Source organism: Saccostrea cucullata, unplaced genomic scaffold (genome assembly GCF_032062105.1).
Source record: "Saccostrea cucullata isolate Sc308-1 unplaced genomic scaffold, CSIRO_AGI_Scuc_v1 ctg1423, whole genome shotgun sequence".
Taxonomy (NCBI): Eukaryota; Metazoa; Mollusca; class Bivalvia; order Ostreida; family Ostreidae; genus Saccostrea; species Saccostrea cuccullata.
This window is the reverse complement of record NW_026921181.1, coordinates 136,029-155,405: the sequence shown is the minus strand read 5'-3', so window position 1 is coordinate 155,405 and position 19,377 is coordinate 136,029. Positions and strand designations below refer to the sequence as shown.

General features: G+C 31.2%; 2 protein-coding genes across 2 annotated transcripts; one reads left to right on the top strand and one right to left on the bottom strand.

Moving 5' to 3' along the window:
* Nucleotides 1–272: 272 nt before the first annotated feature.
* Nucleotides 273–2,555, top strand: LOC134259368 (adhesion G protein-coupled receptor L3-like). The gene is made up of 5 exons (XM_062741957.1): nucleotides 273–771; nucleotides 1,357–1,480; nucleotides 1,646–1,684; nucleotides 1,887–1,925; nucleotides 2,057–2,555. The coding sequence occupies exons 2-5, from the start codon at nucleotides 1,363–1,365 to the stop codon at nucleotides 2,359–2,361; spliced, it is 501 nt and encodes a 166-aa protein (XP_062597941.1). The 5' UTR covers nucleotides 273–771; nucleotides 1,357–1,362; the 3' UTR covers nucleotides 2,362–2,555.
* Nucleotides 2,556–13,972: 11,417 nt separating this feature from the next.
* On the bottom strand, nucleotides 13,973–18,797 carry LOC134259371 (muscarinic acetylcholine receptor M1-like). Its single transcript, XM_062741960.1, has 2 exons — nucleotides 18,370–18,797; nucleotides 13,973–14,694 (listed from the first exon to the last, which is right to left on the bottom strand). The coding sequence occupies exons 1-2, from the start codon at nucleotides 18,795–18,797 to the stop codon at nucleotides 13,989–13,991; spliced, it is 1,134 nt and encodes a 377-aa protein (XP_062597944.1). The 3' UTR covers nucleotides 13,973–13,988.
* Between the last annotated feature and the right edge of the window lie 580 nt (nucleotides 18,798–19,377).

The following is a 19,377-nucleotide window of genomic DNA, read 5'->3' as shown; positions in this document are numbered from 1 at the left end:
TATCGTGAGGTCACACGTCCTGCAGCGTTCAGAATAGTTACATTTGCCATACTTTATTTACGTTACATTTTCATTTGCCTATAACATGTATAAAAAGGTGTGGAAATTTATGGCATTCAAAAGACCATAAACACGGAAAACGGGCCAAAAGGTTAAAGCATGCTTTTTATTTTGAAGTCACAAACGTGTAGCAGTGACGGAGAACAACGTCTTAAGCGAAAAAAAATAACGCTCACGTTGACAAGAAGCTGTTACATTGGCTCTTCTATTAAAAGTGGCTTACTCGAAAGATAATATATGGAATTTAAAATGTAAATCACATTGGCAGTCAAGGCATAGAGTTTTAAAAATGTAAATATAAGCAATGAATCATTATTTTAGAAAGATAGTCTCAACACAGCAACGGTGTGCTCAAACAAATTTTCATAACGCGCTGATGCGCGTTACTCGATTTGTTTGCACAAACCGGTGCGGTTATGAGACTGTTTCTTTCAAAATTTAATGAATCATTGCTTAAATGTACATTGGATATGGTAAATGTTTCGCACAAAAAAAAACCTGAAAAGAAATCCTTTCATGCTTCTTATTTGAACCGAATCTGCTTACTAGTCAAAAATCCCTTTAGGTATTAGCCTATAGGCCATTACAGTCAATGTCAAGACAGAACTACCACATTTTTCTTCGTACGAGACGAAAGATTGTTTAATCGGTGAGAAGGAACGTTTTATAGGTTACCCTAGGGAAGTGTACTTTTACGGGACCCTCAACAAGGTAAACAATTTATTCATTGCGACATATTTATTATATTCAACATCGATGTAATTAATGTGTATGTTAAAAAAAATGTCCTAACTACTCTTTATTTTTCCCCTAACTCCTTCCACACGGCTTTGGCATTATATCTTGAAATTGTGACATGAATGTATATCTCTACATGGTGCGTATATGATTTAAGAAAACGAACAATTTTTAAAGGATGGTACTCATGGTACCTGAGGCACAGATTTTTATTTATCCAGAAACTTCGTGTGACAGGCTGATTCACATAAAGAAGACCATATAGTAGATTCAGTAACCTGTATGTCAACAAATGAAATTAAACTAATTTGAAAAATGAAAAAAAAAATCATTCATACAAGGGACTTTTATTTCTGTGCTTTGATCGAACTTTTATAATCATTTTACGATCTTATCATTCCTAGCTGCAGAATCTAATATATAAAAACTTTAGAATAATTTCCATTTTCTTGTATTTCGTCACCATTTCCTCTTCCCATTTGTCTTTTTTCTAAACTAATGGGATTCCTTTTTTTCATTTCTTGTATACCTTTTTTTTCCCTGAACTTTTCTTTACAGAAAACAATGGCAGATAACGACTATCTGTTACCCAGTGATTCCATTCATGAATTACTTTTGGATTCGGGTCCTTCCTTTTTTCCAATCGGAATCGTTGTGGTTCTTGGAGCTTTGGTCTTGTCAAGTATAAGAAAATTTTACATTTTTTACTCTTTTTGCCTTCTTGATATGTGCTATTTAATTTTGAAAATAGAGGTCCAAGTAATAAGTGCAAGAAATTTGACCTTAACTCATGTACAATATACAACCTATCAGACCTAGAAAATTTCATTTTTTAAATATGTTTCAGACAACCGTGTGCAGGATGCGAGGCTATCAAATCTGCAAGGTTTATTTTTCATTTTACCTAGACTTTTAAAGAGAAAAACATGGTTATTAGTTTAGTCACTATAATCAAATTAAAATCATGTAGGGGTGCATAATCTTTTAAAACAAACTACAAAGGTATTGTTAGTGTATTTAAAAAAACTTTTTTAAAAATGATAATATAACATTTTGATTTGACTAGTTAGATTTTTTTTTGGTTTTAGACCAATTGTTGGAATGTGAACAAAGAGCAAACACACCGGGTAAGTAGATAATATTCCAAAAATTAAATTCTATCAAAAGATATGAAGTAACATACAAATAAGAAGTAACAGTCAAATCAGGAAGGGGATTAAGAATATATTCACATTTTTTTATTCTTTATACAATAAAGAACAAAGGACTGTAATAATGTGCGGGGCCGATGATGGAGAAATCCGGTGTGAAAACTCCAAAACTCTAACTATTGTGTCTGCCAACTATGGACGAACCGAGCCTACAGCCCAGGTCTGTCCGTCTACATCAGCTTCAATGGATGATACCAACTGTAGACTAGATGTTCTCAACAAGCTGTCTCAAGATTGTAATGGTAAAACACGGTGTGCTGTTCCAACTAGATTGAATGACTTCGGAGGTTCCAGTGTCAATCCGTGTCCCAGCACCTATAAATATACAGAAGTTCAATATACTTGTTCGTAATATATGCTTTGTTTTCACTTGTTTTTGTTTTCCATTTTCGCTCGTCAAGGGTCTTCGGTCCAAGTCACACCCTAAAAACCTTCGACTAGATAATATGTTTTATGTATTGAAAAATGTGCAAAACTGAAAATAAAATGTTTTTATGTACTGAATATTGAGAGAATGCAAAGGAATTACGTGATTTTTGTCGTACTTTCTCCCTTTCAACATATATGTTTTCGATTTTAGTTATAACTTACCATTTCAATATATAAGCATTTTCTTTTAGTTCTTTTGAAGGGTTACTAAATTATAACTAGAAATTGACCGATTTAGAGAAAAACGAAACAAAATGGTTATTTTCAGAGCGATGGATAAGGTCGTTGCACAAATTTGTACATTTAAAAAATATTTCTGTCAAAAAGAAAATAGCAGATGATTTTATGTTTAATGCAAGATAAAGATTGACCGTGAAAAAGAATCGATCTTTGAAATAATAACTGTACAGAATCTGGATAAACTGGTACAAGAGATAAAAGATTAGTATGAGTACTGACTTTGACAAAACCAACATTTACACTTTACTCAAAAAAATACTTATAAATATTCCAATGTACAGTATACTGTCATGAGACCTTCCATTATTTCCCGATCATGATAAGGAGCACACGTCGCGTGTGATCAGTCAGCAGGGGATGCTCACTCTTCTATAGTACCTTATCCCATCTCTGCTGTGTTGAAGGTCCGTGCTTCCTCTGCTCCTCTTTTATACTGTTTTATGAACTTTTGATCTTAAATACTGTTCGTTATCTCCATATGTTTCATCTCAATTTCCCCCCCCCCCCCGAAACGAAGGGATAAATTATACTCAACAAAAAAAAGAAACGCATATTCAGATTAAACTTTTCAGTTTAAACCTTAATTTTTAAAAGTGATTTTAGAGTGAGTGCGTTGTGATAAAAATCAAATAAGTTGTATGCTCCAAATTGAAAAGTTAAACTGATGTCATTGACGTCGCCTTCAAATTCTAGAGGCATACGTCTTTGCCAATCCATACGTCCTTTGCAACCTCTCAGCGCTAGTGGATTTCCAATGTACGTCGTGCACGAATACCAGCTCCTCTCAGTCTTTTACGAACAATTTGTGCACTTTATGCTGATTTCAGCAGTTTTTACAGCAGTTCCCAGTCAATTGCGCAGGTGCTGATTGAGGATCTGACGGCCCTTTCTGGGTGTGGTAACCCGCGAACGGCGGATTCTAGGTCTGCCATCTGTGTTCCTAACTGGTGGAGACGTGCGTTTAACTGCTGCAAAGCCGACCGATGTACACCAAATGCAGTTGCAACTTTCAGTTGCGTAGTTCCGGTTATAGTCTGGTCCTGATTTTTAAAAAGAAGGCTAGAAATGACTTCTAACGGCAAATAATTATTATTTGGTCCAGCAAATTTTTTAAACCTATTTCGAGTGTGTTGAATCCGAAAAAATATGCTGGCCTTCATGAAAATGACGTTAAAGAGGTCAAAAGGGTGATTCAAAATGGCGGACATCCAATTTTTCTAATTTTCTCTTAATGTCGTTCAAAATGAACAACTAATGAGTGAATATCTAACTGAGTATAACAAAACTATAAAAAAAATATAATAGAATGCTAAGTTTAACTTAGTTTAACTTATAAAATTTAATCTTTTCTACACTTAATTCGAATTTTCTCTGATTTATTTGTCTTTTGTTCCTTTATTCTTCTTTGTTCAGGATTTTACATTTGCAAACATCCGTACACTGCAGATTTGTATTTTTTCCTCGACATCTCACTATTCTACAATTGAATGATGGTGCAGCTGTAAGTTGAAATTCAAAATGGCGATTCAAAATGGCGCATATTCCTTTTTTTTAAAAATTATTTCTTAAATTTATTTACATTGGAGAGAGGATTTGTGAATATCTTATTGATCGAAGTACAACTATGCAAAATTCCAATAGAACACTAATATGATCACTTTAAATCAGGAAATTTTATTTGTTTAAATTTAAAATGTGTTATTTAGCTCAAAATGGCAATTCAAATGACGTTTTATACACTCGATTTTGTAAAATACCCAAACTGCTTAATTCTGACTCGTTTAGCAGATTTTGAAAATAAATCGCAGTTTTTTATATATTCCTGAAATAATGTTTAAATATGTAATGAAAGTTGGAGGATATTTTTGATGACTTATCAAAGAGAGACTTATAAAGATAAATTTTTACGACTATTCCGAAGACATTTTACCTATTATCCGTCTTATCATGCTTCTTCATATTAAAAGTTAATAATATCATACAATAATTGCTGTTTTTAGGACAATATGAAAATTAAGCTACCCAAGAGCAGTATTCCCCAAGCATTAAGGCGAGTGAACATTGTAGTTCGAGGGTTGCTAAATCATCTCAGTTGTTAAAAATTCTTGATCTATTTTTAGTCCAGTGTAGAAAAAAATAAATGTTTATGTTCATGTGGAAGGTCTAGTGCAACATAACTTAGTATGATTTTTAAAATGTTGAACCAATTAGAGGGCTAGTAATTGTTACATCATATAAATCTGAATACATTATAATATCCAAATATAAACATATTTATTAAGAATTATCAGTATAATATACGTAAACCATAAATTTTCTTGATTGTCCAGCTCTGATTCTGTGTCCCTACATTTGCATTTTGTTATTCTCAGTTAAAAATTCAACTGTATTCTCAAATATTTCATGTTGTGAACGGTCCTCCTCCACCAATTTTGTATTTAACAGTGTATATAGATTTAAAAATTTTGAAATTTACAAAATCTGAAAGAAGAAATGTTTGTGATCAATCCTCCATCGACTCTTGATACAACCTTACACTATCCTAACAAAGAAGTGTGGATCAAGTTGCCTTGTAAAGTTCTTGGAGTGTTCGACAAGAAAATTTTGTTGTCAAGAGAAGTGTTGACTAGATCGAAGTCAAGAATGGCTTAGGCCTATTGGTACGAAAGCTTATAAGTGATAGGAATCACGAGGAATCTGCAGGCGCACTTAAATTGCATAATTATACAACTTTTCTAACCAAAATATACACACAATTTGATTCCAGATGATAAAGTTTGAGAATTTTCTTGTTTATAGAATGACCTTTCTACCCTAAAAGACAACAAATATATACGCGGTCACGAAATAAAGAGCTACATGTCTTGAATATCAGAGATTTTTTATAACCCCCCCTCCCCCCCGCTTGAAAAGCGGGAGGATATAAAGTAATAGGTATATCCGTCCTTACGTCTTTTACGTTTTGGGATACCCATCTCTTATCCACAACTCCTCTCATACCACTGGATGAAACTTGATAAACTTTCACAGAATCTTTATTACATATTTTTGATCTAACGCATATTTTGGGTTTCACCTAGCAAAACATGGACACTGTCATTATTATATTCATATGGGAGACAGGGGGTATCATTTAGTGAGCTCACAGTACCTCTACTTCATTTTGCATAAGGTTTTGGAAAACAAAATAGACTTTTAACATTTGAACATAAATGTGTTGTTCCTTGAGTGTTGATTGATTGATTGTATGTTGTTTAACGCCGAATCGGCAATTTTCAGCCATGTTTCAGCGGACTATCAGTTTAAATAATCGGTTTTTGAAGGATGTTGGTTTCTCTGGCGGCCCCCAATGAGCTTACTCTTTTTCGAACTCCAGAGAAACGATCTTTTACGTGCCAAGTGGGTTGTCATCCTTGACACGGGGCACCATTTCTTGAGTGTTGAAAATACCAAAATTCCGAAGACAGACTGAAACATATAACAAATACAGTTGGAATAGAAGAAGTTAGGGGATAATACTAAGTTCTTATAAGTGCTAAAAAGCTAAACCAAAGTATTCGATGAAATCGGACAAGAATTTCTGTATATTTGATGGTGTGCTGGGGATGTTGAGGTAGAAATGCGAGTTGATAAACACAGGGTTCAGGAGTGATTTTAGGTGGATGGGGGCTCAAAGGCTTTGGAACAATCGGTCAATTACGAGGTGGAAAATTTGGAAACTTTTGAGTCGAGTTTGATTTAACTATTTCCAGAAAAAAATGAATCTTTTCTAGTATTCTTTGTTTTTTCATATTTAATGGACTAATCAATATACTATATATGTATAAAAGAAACTGTAATTTATTTTCTGCAAAACAACTCAAAATTAAGCAGTTTGACTGTTTTACGAAATTCGAGTTAATATGAGTCATTTTGAATTGCCATTTTGAGCTAAATAACACATTTTAAATTTAAACAACTAAATTTTCCGATTTAAAGTGATCATATTAGTGTTTTAATAGAATTCTACATAGTTAATTGTACTCGCTCAGTAAGATATTCACAAATCCTTTCTCCTAATATGTAAACGACATTAAGAAATAATTTGAAAAAAAGGAATATTCACCATTTTGAATCGCATCCAGCTGCACCATCATTCAATTGTAGAATAGTGAGATGCAGAGGGAAAAAATACAAATCTGCAGTGTATGGATGTTTGCAAATGTAAAATCCTAAACAAAGCAGAATATAGAACAATAGACAAATAAAACAGAGAAAATTCGGATTAATGTTAGAAACGACTAAATTTTCTGAGTTAAACTAATAATGTTAGCATTCTTATATCATTTTTATAGTTTTATTATACTCAGTAAGATATTCACACATTATTTCTCCTTTTTGAACGATATTGAGAGAAAATTAGAAAAATTGGATGTCCGCCATTTTGAATCGCCATTTTGACCGCTTTCCCGCCATTTTCATGAAAGCCAGCATATTTTTTCGGATTCAGCATACCCTAAATAGGTTAAAAAACTATGCTGGACCAAATAATAATTATTTGTCGATAGAAGTATTTTTTTCTATAAATCGGACCAGACTATTAGAATCATTGTTAGAGCTTCATTGCGTTCATCTTTGTTTAGGCGTGGCATTGCAGCATCAACATTGTAATCAAAGCAAAAATGTGGGTTTAATAGGAGTGTTTATTGTTTCTCTAAATCCAAAATTTCATTGAAAATAGACCCCCGATTTACAAGAAATCATACAAAACACTATTTTCATAAACATTATTAATCAATTTTAGGGAAATAATTCAATAATTTGGGTTTAAAAGCCCATGGTGTACTTTAAATAGGTCACAGGTATTTAATGGTTAAAAAGATAGTTGTTCCATATACTTTTTCAAAATTTCTTTGATGAGTTAAAATTATGCGTTTCTTTTTTTTTTTTTTTTTTGGTTGAATATATAATTAAGTTCCGTTGGATTCTGTCCGGTTTTTTTTATACCCCTCTGTCTTTTTTGTTAGAGTAGCTGTTTTACTTGGTTTCTGCAATTTTTTTTTTTCATAGTTACATGTACATCTTGTAAAAAATAAGTAAAAAAAGTAAAAAACAAAAAGAGTAAAGTACATCTTTATGAGGTATCGATCAAGTGAATGCTTCGTTCTGCTCTCATGGGTTTTACCAGAATTATTCTGTCTTTAATCTTTAGATTAGGAACCAGAAAATATAAAGACCCTTATAGGTCGGGACCCAATACAACATAAATATTTTATTTCTAATATTTCTAATATCTGCATTCATTATTGAATATCGATACAAACTATTCTCATTGTTCTTCTGAACTGTTGAACAAAAAAGCGTTTTCAACTCATCATAACGTTTCTTTTTTTATTTTCATTACACTCATTGTATTCTACAAGATTTTTAACAATATGAATTTTAATCTGAATTATATTTTTCAGCCTTTTAGCATGATGTTATCTAATCCGACAGGAAGACTATTTTGATGGATTAGAAAGCGGACTTTCCCTACGTTTGCGTAATGTTACATTTTTGATACTAACAACAGGAAAATGCCAAATATATGTGTAAAATACAGATCATATGTCAGGTCATAACAGAATTTGTCATTTATAGCAAACTGACAGCAGTGCCTATTTTTATAGCATTTGCTTCATATTTTATCATAGAATTTTTGTACACCTTATTGTAAAAGAAAATATTACACAAGGATTTTTTTCAATATAGTGTTTCTTAGATTGCCTACGACACTCTCCATATAATTGTATATCATCAAATGGTTTGAAAGTAACAGAAAGAAATGACGAAGGCTGCAAGTTTAAGTTATTTATCCATTATACACGAATGTCGTTTTTATTATTTTTTTAATAGATCTACATGTATTCGGTTTAACAAAATACTCAAAGGATCTCAATTGCAACCTGTGGGAAAATTTACAGCATGTCATTAGCGTTTACACTCTTGCGGTGATACATTTCTAATTTGAATTACATAAACGTGTAAAAATATTGTTTATTAAGCTTTTTCAAAGTTTTACAATGTGTGAATGGTTGTTCATTTTGTCCCTATTCTTGCTGATTGATCCAACGTAAAGGTGACAATATTCAAAGATGAAATGAAATATATTTGCTACAATTACATACATGTATAACTGTTTATTCCAGGTCATGAATTTTACATTTTATGATTCAAAATAACATACTTGTTATAGAGCTCATCTTAAAATCATTTGTCGTGCTTATTGCTCGACAAAACATATACCCGATGGATTGATGTGATCGGGATCTTTATATTCAAAGAAAAATACCAGGTAAAGGTCATTGTAAATCTTTTTTTCATTGGCATCATATACCATTTTCTTAAAATGGTTCTGTCATTTTTGTGCTAAGTAATTTTAAAAGGAATGAAACATAAGGCGATAACGAACAGTATTCAAAATCAAAAGTCCATAAAACAATACAAAATAGGAGTAGAGCAAACACGGACCTCCGAAACATCAGAGATTGGATCAAAGGCCATTAAGGAGTGAGCATACCCTGCTGACCGGTCATATCCACCGTGTGTTCCCTGTCATGATCGGAAAATAACGGGAAAATTCGTAGACTGTTCAGTGTATAAGCAATGGAATTACAATTAGTATGAAAAACGTCAGTCAGCATTTGACTCTATGATGAACTGTATTTGCTGACAGTCATTGTATCGACCATAGAACTTACGAAATGATGACTTGAAACGAGACTCTGATATTTTTGTTCATGGACTTGTTTGTCAATGATTTACCTCGTTTTAGAAATTGTTCATATTTAGAGCATGCTCTTGCGTAACGAATTAACTGAGTTTGTTAACAATCAAAGGGTTTGGAAAAAGTGTCATTTATTAATTTTCTTTGTTGATTTAAAATGATTATTCGACAAATCATGCAATAATTTTAACTTCACAATGAAAATAAATATATAAATAAAACAATCACCAAAAGATTTGCACGCATATTAAAAATTGAAAAACAGCACATATTTTTTTTTTTTTTTGATTTATTGTTTTTCAATGGTTTTACAAAAGGAAAAATGAGAGAGAGAATAAATTCATCCAATACTTCCAGTCCTCATCAAATTTTTCTTGTTCATTGTTTTTCTTTGCTATTATTTTATTAGTGTCATATAATATTTTTATAAAGGACATCAACCCATTCAAAGAGAGAGTATTGTAGGCACATCTCATTATCTAAACAGTTCTTGAGATAATATATCTAGGTATCTAAACTTTGATAAGGGCTTCTTTATTTTTTTTTATCCACTCTCTTACAACTGCCAAGACTGCATTATATTCAAGAAAATGAACTTTCATATCATATGTTTTATTAAAAGCAATCAAGTTCATACAGGAGCCATCTTTGTTCAATAAATCATTAACACAATAAATATTATTCTCAAACCATTTTCTATAAAAAATAGGTTTTCTATCTATTATGAAATTAGTGTTGTAAAAAATTGGTTCCATAGCTACATTATATGTTGAATCTGAGTTTTTCTGAAAAATAAGCCCATGATTCCAACACATCTTTCCAAAACAAATTTTTAATAAGTTTTAGTTTTCCTTTTACATATTCTGTACCACATAATGTTAATTTTTTCACCTCTAAGTCTAAAAGTGAATGTATATTGCTCTTTTGCATCATAATTTTCTTCACCCAGATTAGTTTTAAAGACATAATAAATTCCTTGATGCTAACCATTTTTATACCACAGTCTTTGTAATTTTTGATGTATATTAATGTTTTCACTCTGTAGTTATTTTTCCCATAACAAAAGTAAAAAAAGTATTTTCTAATTCCTTTAACTGTGCTTTAAAAGGATTTGGAAGTGAAGCAAAAAAGTGGTTTAATTGTGGTAGTAGAAGGATTTTCAACACTGTTAAACGCCCTAGTGGGGTGAGATTTCTGCGATTCCAGTTTATCATAGTTGTTTGAATTTTTTTCAAACTTTTGTTTAAAGTTTAAATCAACAATTTTCTGTAAATCAACATCAAAATCAATAACAAGTAATCTAAAAGTGTGTTTTTTCCCCATTCTAAATCTTCACCTACATCCAAGATGTGATTGCTATGTTTCATACTTCCAATCCATATGACTTGTGTTTTACTGTAATTGATGTGAAGTCCTGATATTTTAGCAAAATACTTCAAAGTTTTTAAACTTAATTGTAGAGACTGTGCACTACCATCCAATATAAGGGATGTATCGTCTGCTAACATACCAGGTAGTTATCTTATATTCTTTATCTGATACCTCGATTCCTTTTATATTTTTATTATTCCTTATTAAAATTGCTAATATTTCAGCACAAATCAAAAATAAATAGGGGGATAGTGGATCACCTTGGCGACACCAAGTAAGAAGAAGGTCTCAGAAATATGTCCACCTTGATTAACTGCTGCTGAAATATTTGTGTAAAATAATTTTACCCACTTCTGAATAGAGTTACCAATTGAAATTAAAAAAATTGGAGTGACTTTTGGATGATTGACCAGGATATTGAATCGAAAGTCTCCTCAAAGTCAATTAGAAGAAGCAGCCCTGGAATATTTTCCTCTTCTGTATATTGCATAATATCATAGATGGTTCGAATATTTTCTGATATATTTCTACCTTTTATAAAAGCTGTTTGATCAGAATGAATTATTTTGTCTAAATGTTTTTTTAATTCTATTTGCAATTATACCAGATGCAATTTCATAAACCAAGAAGTTTCCAAAACATTTTTAAAAATTCTGATGTGAAACCATCTGAGCCTGGTGATTTATTAGACTTTATTTTATACAATGTTTCCCCTGCTTCTTCTAATGTGATATGACCCTCTATAGATTTGGATTCTGCCTCTGAGAGTTTAACAATGTCTATATATTTAACCTCCTCCTCCAAATTAACATTTTGTATAGAGTCATCAATGTTTCGATATAACTTTTGATAAAAATGTTTTGTTTCTTTTAAAATATCAAACTGATTATAAAAAATGTCTCCGTTATCCAATTCTACTCTTCGGATAATTTTATTGAGGAAATTTCTGGATTCTAAACTACAAAAATATTGTGTTGGTTTTTCACCTTCTTCCACCCATCTTGCTCTAGACCGAATATAGACACCAGCCATTTTTTGTTTTCTTATATTTTCTAATTCTTTCTTTTTACTATCAAGTGCATCTACATCTAATGCAGTTGGTTCACACCTCACAAGATTTTGGATTTCTTCTAAGTGATTTTCCTCTTTTTTTATTCTAGATTTTTTTAAAGGATGAATAAGAAATATATTTACCCCTAATTTCCATAAGGAGAGTCTCAAGAGGGAATTGTTGAACTTCCATAACCCTTTACCTTTTTTGAAGTCATTAAAAATTAAATTTAGATTAATCATTGAATGGTCAGACCTATAACTAGGTTCTATGGAGCTTGATCTGACACTAGATAATAAGTTTCCTGATATAAGAGAGAAATCCAATCTACTTTGTTTCAATGGAGATTTCTTTCTCCAAGTATATCTTAAGGTATCTGGATGAAATTCTCTATATACATCTATATAGTTATTATCTTCAATGAGTTCGATAATCTTTTGTCTTGCATTTGGGTTATTCACGTTTTTATAATTAAAACAGTCTAATTCAGGTTTTAATACTAGATTAAAATCACCACATATTACAATATTCTCAGATTGAAAATCTTCAATATATTCTTGAAGTTTAGAATTGAAAGCTGAGTTATCATTGTTTGGTCCATAAACACAACACAGTAGTAATATCTATTTGATTTTTCTGTTTCTAAGCAGAAGGGTGATAGTGATGGAAATTACCTTTTATTAGAATTTACCACAGATGAAACAGCACATAATTAGTCATCGTCTAAATGTGCCTTTAGTAAATGCAATTAATTAATGTTTTTCATCATGATGTCTATGAAAAACAGTGATTTTACAGCTTTAAGTTCTCCGATAACCTTTATTTGTTTTAGACATTATAAAAATGAAAACTGATTAATTAGACACGTGTTGGTTAGCTTTTATGACTTCTGATGATAGGTCCAATATAAATGATGCACCGGCCATTGTATTTTCCTCGGTAATACATGCACATTGCTATTTAAGTCTTTTTACTTTAGATTTTCAGGGTTTTTTTTATCTTTTCATGTACAACTAATTAAGTCCGCTGTATATTGAAATTAACATCAAAAATCAATATTATATAAATATCTCAATTAATTATAGAACTAATATGTTTACTTAACTGATCGTTTTTATAATCATTTTTAATATTAAGTTTAAAAGAAATCATTGAAGTCATACTAAGCAATTTTTTTATCGTAACAAAACAAAATATACTTTGTTCTTTGAATTCAGAGATGAAATATGTGGAGATATCGAACAGTATTCGAGCTTAAAAATCTATCAAACATTACAAAATAGGAGCGGAGAAATCATGGATCTCAAAACATCAGAGGCGGGATCAGGTGCCATGGAAGAGTGATCATCCCCTACTGTTTTTAAACTGGAATTTTTCCAAGTACATTTTGTTCTCTCGTAATTCTAACGAAAGATTTAGAGAATGAATCACCGATAAAGAGGAAAAAAGGTCTGATAACCAACTCTTTGATTCGACACCATGCACATGTAAAGTATATCAACATGTCTGGCCACTAATCGGTGAAAAAAAATTCAAAAAATACTACAAAAATATATACTTTTTTATGTTTTATATGGTGTACGGTAAGTTTTATTGCATCGGACAGAAAACCACATGACTAGTACTCTTCATAATCTTTTGATTTCTTTTTGAATAAAAAATATATTCCTGGAATTGAAAATAATTAAATCACATTTAGTCCCACATTACTCAGTATCTTCTTTTAGTTATGAAAATGTATTTAAGTTGTTTTGTTTTTTTTTTATGAAGAAAATGATAATGTACAAATTGAGTGGATAGGATTTCCTAAATCCAAATGACTAGTACACTTCATTAACTTTTTTTATTTAATAAAATGTATTTCTGGATCTGAAAATAATTAGATCACATTCAGTCCAAAATTATCTTCCTCTAGCTAAGAAAAGGTATTTAAGATGCATATTTTTATAAATCATAAGAAAATAATAACGTGCAAACGGATACAATTTTAATGAATGTTAAATTTGAGTTTTAAGAAAAGTGGACATTTTTGCAAAGCTCAGTTAAGATTCTTACTTGTTTCTCTTCAACAAAATTGAAAGCTAATACAAAAATTCTAAATATAACAGTATTATTTGTAATTTCATTTTTGGTAGGATTTGAATTACATATGTTTTCCACGTAGTATTTCACGAAAGGCTGATCGGAATTCTGGACTTCCGAAATTGTAGAGAAATGGATTCAATGTAGAATTTATGTAGGTCAACCAGAATGTTATAGAATACATTGTTTCCGACACTAAATCTGGGCGAATTGCTGTGATGTCATAGACAACATGAAATGGTACCCAGCAAATGATGTATCCAACAATGATGTAGGTCAAGGTTATAAAAACTTTGGAATCTTTTATGGCTTTAGAGCCTGTTCTTGTTTCTTTGATTTGATTTTCAGCTCTTCGATGGTTATTGTTACTGCTTCTAGATTCTGAATTTGTTGAGTTTGCCTTGTAGAAATTGGGAATTTGAAGATGATTATTGTCCTTTTTGTTGCAGATTACCGACACAGAAGGTATGTCATCTGTTTCACTGACTGTACAATTTGAAACTTGATTTCGACGACTCAGAATTGAATTATTCGATAAGTCTGGAGTGATTTCCGCCGAAATAATTTTCCTTTGCCGTCGTACTACAAAAAGAACCCGGAGATAACACCCGAACAGCAGGAAGAACGAACCATGGTGACCGACAACTCCTATAACGATAACCATTTCTTGGTTCAATGACGGGTCCCAAATACAGGTGTCGTCTGCAATATAATTCTGTACACGGTCCAGTACACACGGGGGTAACCATAACACCAATGTAAACAACCTGTTAACATAACGTAAGAAATATAAATTTAAAAAAAAAAAACAAATCTGTAAAATGTTATGCTTTTTCTACAATTGCGTTAAATAAAATAATAAACGAAAATATGACAATCAAAAGCAATTAGAAAAAAGAAATTTTAAAAATAATGATAATACAGTGAGATGTGTGGAGATAACAAACAGTTTTAAAGTTCAAAAACTCATAAACAATTCAAAACAGGGACAGAGCAAACATGGACCTCCGAAACATCAGAGGTGGGTTAGGTGCCATGAAGGAGCGAGTATACCCTGCCGACCGGTCACACCCGCCGTGTATTCCCTGTCATGATCGAGAAATAATGGGAAAAGTCCGTTGTCATTACAAGGTGTAAATAATGGACCAACAATTAATATGAAAAACGTCAGTCAGCATTTGACTCAATGATTAATTGTAATTGCTGTCAATGTCATTGTATCGACCATTGAACTTACGAAATGATGAATTTAAACGAGACTGCTGAAATTCTTCTTTCATCAACTTGTTTGTCTATAATCTACCTCGTTTTAGAAATTGGACATACGTATGGCATGCACCTACGTATCGAATCGTATATAAACTCTTTTGGCAGGTCATGAAGGTCATGCTGCATACATGTAAGTAAGGGAAGTTGAAGATTGTAGTGTGAAATGGATCACGTTTATGATAGAGCTTGATAATTAGATTACCATTAACGTTTTTTTCAAGTAAAATATCAAAATATGAAAATGTCTCAGATTCTGTGGTATCTTTTATCTCAAGCTCACCAGGATATATGGTATCGACATAAGAAAATATGTCGCCGATATACCGGGTAAATTTATCTAAATGTAGAGTTGGAGGCCACAACAAGTGTTTTCTTTTTTTCACGCATAATATTTTGCACAAATTCTGCTTCATTTGAATACATAAGTTTTTAAGCAGTTAATTTTGGTAAAATCTTGTGATATGTATAAATGTATAAATATTGTATCAAGGAAACTCAAAAAGCATCCCTGAATTAAATTCTTGATAAATAAAAATCACTGTGTGGTTTAAAATTCGTCTTGAATAAGAAATGAATTTTTGGTATAATTGTACTAAATCAATACTCATTTACATGAAATGCAACATAGTCTGTAAAGAGCTCAGAATTACTTCACTTTAAATCAATATATGCCTGTAAATTTTAACAAGAAACACGCAGATTTCTGTTTACTTAAGTTTGTAGAGTGTGTTAATATGGAGTTCATTAGAAACACTTAAATTTCCTATTTTATCTCGAAAAAGTAGATATGATAATATATAGAATTTAATCGTCCAATTCTAAAGAATTTAAGCATCGAAGATTCCATGATCGAAAATAACATTCGAATCACACGAACTTTTAAATCAAATATGTGTGTTTGAATACTACTCGTGTTACTGACAAAAACTTTATAATACAAATCTACCGGGAAGCTTTTCTATTTCAGCAGGCATGTCAAAATGTAAAGTTTCTGTAGACGTTATTAATCGTCATGCATCCCAGCTATCTAGCTATATCTGTGCGATCGAAAAAGTCATAGAAAGAACAGATTTTTTTTAGGTTGTAACTCTTGGAAAAGTCCAAAACATAGCAATGTAAATCAACAAATGTTCTAAGACAGCATTTTAAGGAATAGTTAATTTGTATTTTAAAGCGAAAAAATATTTAATTTCCAATATTGCTGTATATGAATTATAATAAATCAAATATATAAGGTCTTGAAATGTAAAAATACTTAAATGATATTGTTTTTTAAAGATTTAAGATTTTGTATGAAAACATTTTGACTGATTTTTTTTTAACATAATGAATTGATCATTTTACATAATTATGCTTTCCATTTAAAGCATAACCACTTAAAGTTATTCCCAGCAAAGAATCTGACCTAAATCATTTTCAACGTGGAAAAAAATTAACTGTTTGGTTTTTTAAAAGGACAAGTAAACAGTTATGTCATTCTGCAATTGTAATTAGTAGAACACTGTAATGGACGCTTCCTGATAATTAATGATGATTGTTTTTTGAAGAGAAATACTTTGATGAACACAGACATCAGAATTAAGCTAAGTTATTTGGTTTTGGATATTTTACCTTGATTGCGGAGCGATTTTTTCTGAAATAATAAAACTATCAAACACTTCAAATGGAATTTAAAGGTCTTTGATTCATAACTCTATGAGGTTTTCCATTCATGTTAAAAGAAATGTTACAAATATAATTGCATCAATAAAAAGTAAATTTCATAACAGATACCTTTATAACTTCTCTATGTGTTGTCGTTTGAATGTTTGCTATAGAGACATGCAGAATTCATGTATTGTGGTGCTCAAAGATATTCGTTTTTTTTTTTTTACTTCAACAAATAATGTTATGTGGCTCTCGCAAGAGAATGGATTCAGATTTAATTCCATTATTTCCTTGTAAAATACGGATATTATTTTAATTGTATCATTCTATTGTAATTTTCTTTTTCATTCATTAAAAGAATAGGGAGGGAAAATGATTTATGCCTTCCATATGATGATAGTGCAAATTTAAAACCAAGTTTCTCTGTTATATTTCAGTAATTGTTTTTCAAATATGTCATTTATTAATGACACAAATGAAACATGTGAAATTTGGGAGATCCTATGACTTTCGACAATTTTTATCTACACCTTGTTATGGATCTCCCAAAACTTAAAATAACATCACGACAATACTAAAAAACACAAATATATCATTTTAAAATAAGGTGGCAACAAACAATAGGCCACGAGACAAAAGAAATTATCAAAATACATTTTTAACCTAAGGGACGGTTGTACGGGGTGGCGGTGACAAACACTTGCAGCATCCACCAGCGATAACAATCACGTATATCTCTGACGTTAGCTAACGACTAATCAACGCAAAGCCCCAAAACCTAAATGCATTACCTAACGTCTATCTCTGAAACCTGAGATATACAAAAAATATACTTTTTCTAACCACAGAAATGGAAAATTACATATGTATGCATAAAACATATTATTATCAATAATATTACAGCCTAACACCGAACTATGTACACTTCATTTTAAATTTTTTTTTTTATTATTTGAAATAGAATTATTTGTTTTATGCATAAAGATATTCTTAACGTTTTATTTTTTTTAAAAAATACACTGTAAACACTGTCTTGTTTTCGTTTGTTTTTACCCGTTATTAAGTTCAAAATGGTGTGCTTTCATATAATTAACAATTTGTTTTGTCAGATAAGATTTGTTAACCCGTCAGAAGTTTGTAATGATAGATATATATCAGGAAAAATCATCGACTCATTAGCAGCTCAATCTGATTTGTTCTGTATGAATCTCTCTGGTATTAAAATATAAATCAAGACTCTGGGGCATGCTTAAAACAAGTCCTCTGAAAGAATGGAATGATGATGTTTCATACGAATTGCAGAATTTATAAAAATCCTTCGTAAGTAGAAATAATTAATTCATGAAATCTATGGTCGATACAATGCCCTTGTCAACAAATACAACGTTACATGTATACAAAGGATAAGAAATTTGCTACGGAAATTAAAATGTTCTGTTTTATAATTTATGGGATATTTATAATCACTGCTAGTACTGCGCGTCAATGTAAAGCATCAAATAAAATACTTCTAATTAGATACTTACCATACGCCACATATCATCCCAAGGGCTTTCTTTTTATTATGATGGGATTTGTAATGTATCGGCCAATTTACCGCCCAGAATCGGTCAATAGAGATAATACAAAGCGTGAAAACGGACGCGAACGTCATTCCATAATCAAAAAATATCCAAACACCACACATTATCCTTCCAAATGGCCAATAACCAAGAATATTGTCCAAGGTGTAGAAACTCATTGCCGTAACCGCTACTAAAACGTCTGTCAAAGCTAAATTCACTACGTAAAAATTAAACACCGTCTGAAGACGTTTGTTACTTTTAACGGCGACCAGTACTAGGATGTTACCAAAAATAGTAACAAGAACAATAAAATACAGGAACACACCAAGAACGATTTTATTCCACGGGACATTTGTTTCGTTGGCGGTTGAAGATGACGACTGATTCATTGTTTCTTCCAAAAACGGATATTACAATCTCTGGCAACTTAATCTTCAGATACACGCTCTGTTTTATACTGTTATATCAATACTCGAGAGAGTAAAAATGCATATATATCATCAGGCTGATCATTATAGGATTTCATCTTACATAGCGTTCGGAGCTTTAATTTTCCTTCTTCTATTATATAGAATTAAAGAGATAATAGATTCAGGAACACGTAATATCATATAAAATATGTCGATCACAAAATAGTAAATAGCAAATTTTTAAATGTTTGAAATGAATTGAATTTTAAAATACGAGATATTGAATTCAGATAAAATCACATCAGCACTTTTATGCCTTGACTGTTCAATATTATATAATGCAATATTTACAATTACCCCCAAAGCTGATGAAAACGATGGATAAAATTACGTTGTATTACGTTTTTAAGTTTTTTTTTCTTTCAAATCATTATGTAACTCTTTTCTGAAGTCCCTTACACTATCTTTTTTATGAACATTAACCAGATTTCTTCAACGTCCAAAGGTTTTGCAAAAAAAAATTCTGGGCAAGCACTGCTTAGATTGCCTGCCAAAAAGA